General features: G+C 41.2%; 1 protein-coding gene across 1 annotated transcript; it reads right to left on the bottom strand.

Moving 5' to 3' along the window:
* Positions 1-1,528: 1,528 nt before the first annotated feature.
* On the bottom strand, positions 1,529-3,603 carry LOC129421128 (urotensin-2 receptor). The gene has a single exon (XM_055176444.2). The coding sequence runs from the start codon at positions 3,162-3,164 to the stop codon at positions 2,091-2,093; it is 1,074 nt and encodes a 357-aa protein (XP_055032419.1). The 5' UTR covers positions 3,165-3,603; the 3' UTR covers positions 1,529-2,090.
* Positions 3,604-3,963: the final 360 nt, after the last annotated feature.

The following is a 3,963-nucleotide window of genomic DNA, read 5'->3' as shown; positions in this document are numbered from 1 at the left end:
TATGCAAGTTGCAGTGTACTCTATCTTTTGCTGAGGAAGTTGAGCGTGAATCATCATTGAAACCACCTGCTTTTCTGTTGCTGTGATATCCAGAAATGGTCCTGATTATGGACCGAGTTAAATGCATTAGTGAGTTCAAATAGATGGATATGCATGAACGAACTATCTGAGTTTAGCAATTAGATATGGCACTGATAAATGCGTACAATATGTGACTATAATATAACCATGAGCTGTAATTTGCTTGGAATTTGCACTAAGGGTCTTTAGCTCAGATGGACCTGCTCCAACATCTTAATTTAATATTACATTTGTTAAAGGGCATAATTATGGCATTTTTACAAGATGTAATATAAGTCTCAGGTGTGCCCAGAATGTGTCTGTGAAGTTTCAGTTTAAAATAGCTCACAGATCATTTATTATAGCATGTCCAAAGTGCCCCTGTTTGGGTGGGAGCAAAATCGTGCTGTTTTAATGTCTGTACCTTTAAATGCAAATGAGCTACAGCTCCTCACTTCCTTACAGACAGTGAGCGCTTTCAAGTTAAAAATAGATCTGATTAATACAATCTGAGACAATAGTTTATAGTGGACAGAGTACAACTCGCTGAGGGTGGAAACTATGGTAATGCAGGACTACAGTGGGCGGGACTTATCAATGTGACTTCACATTGATAAGAGAATCAAAACGGCATGTCTAACCGTGGGTTCACACCAGCCGAGTTTGAGGCGTCAAATTTGCGTGTACCACGCCTAGTTTGCCGCTTGAACAGTTTGAGTTTATTCGCTTCATTCGCACGTGAAATTCTAGTCATCGAGGCATTCACGCGAAATTTCGCATCATGGGAGGGGCTTATGGGATTCTGCTCGCTTCCTGTAATCACGTAACTACTAGAGCAAGCTCCTGATTGGTTATCACGGCGAGTTTTTCCGTCAAAGTTCAAAATTTCAACTTGCGCGTTTGCCAAGGCAAAGCTCAATTCACGCCATTTGCACAAACGAAGCGGAATCGCGTCTAACGCCTCATTTGCGCCGTCTTCACATTGACTTCTCATTGATTACTCGCGCTTGACGTCTCTACCGCAGCTGGTGTGAACGCAGCATAATAAGACTGCTTCGGTTTAATAGGGATTAAAAAACAAGGAGCGGGTGGATTTTTTTCATCGTAGGGTGGCTGTGTTCACACACTGCCAACACACATTATGTCCAAACACCTTGTAAAAGTGGATTTTGCATAATAGGTGCCTGCTTTGGTGTCCTTGACATGAATGTGTGATTGCATATCACTAGAAATATATGGACCAAACACCATGAAAGATATGGGTTCATTAAACTTCATTTTACAGTAGAGTGAAGCTTTTCATATTATGTAACTCGGGCCATATATTTAAATCTACAGAATATCTTAATCAATGATGTGAACAAGGATTTGATTATTTAAGATTTAATTCAGGTTTCCATTGACATCCTAGAAAAATCAGACATTTAAACGTTTAGATAAGAAATTATGCTCATATCTGTCTACTCTAGACAACCATTCCCTTTATACCTGACTGTCCTAAACTGGAGAAATTCCTATAAGCACCCACCTAAAGAACACTATACAGTATAGCTTACCACACAGTATACCACATTTACAGTTTAGTCAGCTATATAGCATGAGTGTGTTTTGCGAATGGAGGGAGAAGAGTGGATGAGTCATTGAAACGTTTACCTGTACGCAAACTGCATAAGGTTTCTTCACCGCGTCATTGCGCCTTCAGCTGCGCCATGACAAGCGTTTCCGAGTGAAAATAACTTGCTTCGCTTTTTGACTAATAAAAACACATATACACTCTTAAATAAAGCTAATTGGAGTGGCGTCATGTTGCTTGTAACAGTTTAAAGCATAGGTCACCCGTTGTTTTAGTTAATGCATCTAATCTGAACAGTGAATGCAAGTGCACATTTTACTACAGTTTACAGTTTAGTCAGCTACTGTATATGAATGAGTGTGATGTTTTGTGAATGGAGGAAGGGGAGTGTGTGGACAATAGATGAGTCATTTAAACATTTACCTGTACGCAAACTGCATAAGGTTTCTTCACCGCGTCACTGCGCCTTCAGCTGCGCCATGACAAGCGTTTCCGAGTGAAACTCGAACTGATTACTGGATGACGCGGACTTTCCCCACGAGTACAAACTCGGTGGCCGCTGTTTAAACGACGACGTGTAGCGGTAAAAACTCTTGTGTCGGTTTTTCAAATACTCCCGATAGTTCTTGGTCAATAGTGTGTACAGGAAAGGATTAATGCAGCTGTTACTGTAGGTCAAACTCGCCACGAGGTAATTAATGCTCGTGTGTGTGCGCGAAGCGAGACGGAAGGGCTTGTGATACAGGGGCACAAGTTGCCATATCCAAAAGGGCAAAAAGCATGCCCAGAACACCAGCACGATGGTGAAAATCATAATAAGGACTCTCTGCTTTGGAGAGCGCTTGCTGCTTCTATTAACGGTTTTGTGAGACTCCAAGTAAGTCCTGGCTAACCTTGTGTATAGGTAACCGATGATCAGTCCTGGTGCCATTATGCTCGTGCAGAACAGGGCAGTCAGGTAAATCTTATACGCCTGTGGTGCCCAGGTGGGCGCGCACATCCTTTTTACCCCTCCATCTGCCGTTTTTTTAGTAGTCAGGTTAACCATGAGCATCATGGGAAGAGTCAGCACTAGAGATAAGATCCAAACCCACCATGCCAATGCTTTTCGATAGCTCTTGGAGCGCTTAACAGTATCTAACGGTTTGGTCACAGCCAAGTAGCGCTCCGTGCACATGACCGTGAGCGTGAAGATACTTGCGTGCATAGTTAAAAGATCCAGACTTAGCAAAATCCGGCAACCCACGTCCCCGAAGTACCAGTCCTTCAGAAAGTACGTGCACACCACGAAGGGGATAGTGGAGAGGTAAAGGAGATCCGCGAGCGCCAGGTTAATGATGGAGATGTACATTGAAGTAGCGAACCGTATGGAGTGACACATGACTACCAGCGTGTAGACATTTCCCGAGACTCCCACGATGTAAACCACCGACAGCAAGGTCCCGAAAGTCGACGTTATCACGAGCTCGTCCGCGGAACCGGAGTTGCCGTTACGGGACGGACCATTAAGATCGGACTTACTGTGATTCATTGCGCTCGCGGTAAATGTGGAAACCGGCTGGGGAAGTTTATGGCAGGTGCGCGAGACTCCTGACGCCGTTTTGTTATGTGTCTGAGCTCACTCGCCGGTGTCCGCAGCTCCTGACGTCAAACCCGAGCTCATCCGCACGTGTGTTTTCCCTATTAATGTTTTAGAGAATGTTGTGAGCAGACGTCATACCTTTTCATGCATTGAATACTGATGGACACTACAAATATGAGGGAGCGTAAATTTGTTAAAGATGTAAAATATTATTAACAAATATTTGGATAATTTTAATTACGCATTTATTAAAAAACATTTTCCTACATTTAAATTAATATTTTATTAAATACAGGCATATAAAAATACTACAAATGTTTTAATCCACTAATTTGAATTTATAAAAATTGCAGTTTATTTAAGGATAGCATTACTCTTAAAAAATAAGGTTCTTTCTTTTTTTCTGGCTGTATGGTCAATAAAAACCTTTAACATCCACAGAACCTTTCTGACTATATAAAAAGTTAAGAGATAAAGTTCTTTTAAGAATTTTTGACTGAAAGGTTGTGGCATTTTATGTGGCAGTGGATCTCAACCTTTTTGACTTAACCCTCCCACACTGTTCACAAGAATATATGAAAACCAACAATAACAGTTTCTACCCAATAAAATATAGATATTATAAAAAGTAATGAAGCACCTAAAAAACATTTTTCTCATTAAGAAACATCCAATATTAATGGCAACCGTATAACACCTGCAATTTACTGAGGAAATAACTGTGATGCATATTCACTTTGTAAATTGA

This window comes from Misgurnus anguillicaudatus, chromosome 4 (genome assembly GCF_027580225.2).
Source record: "Misgurnus anguillicaudatus chromosome 4, ASM2758022v2, whole genome shotgun sequence".
Classification (NCBI taxonomy): domain Eukaryota; kingdom Metazoa; phylum Chordata; class Actinopteri; order Cypriniformes; family Cobitidae; genus Misgurnus; species Misgurnus anguillicaudatus.
Note: the sequence above shows the minus strand (reverse complement) of the source record. Positions and strands in the feature narration are given on the sequence as shown.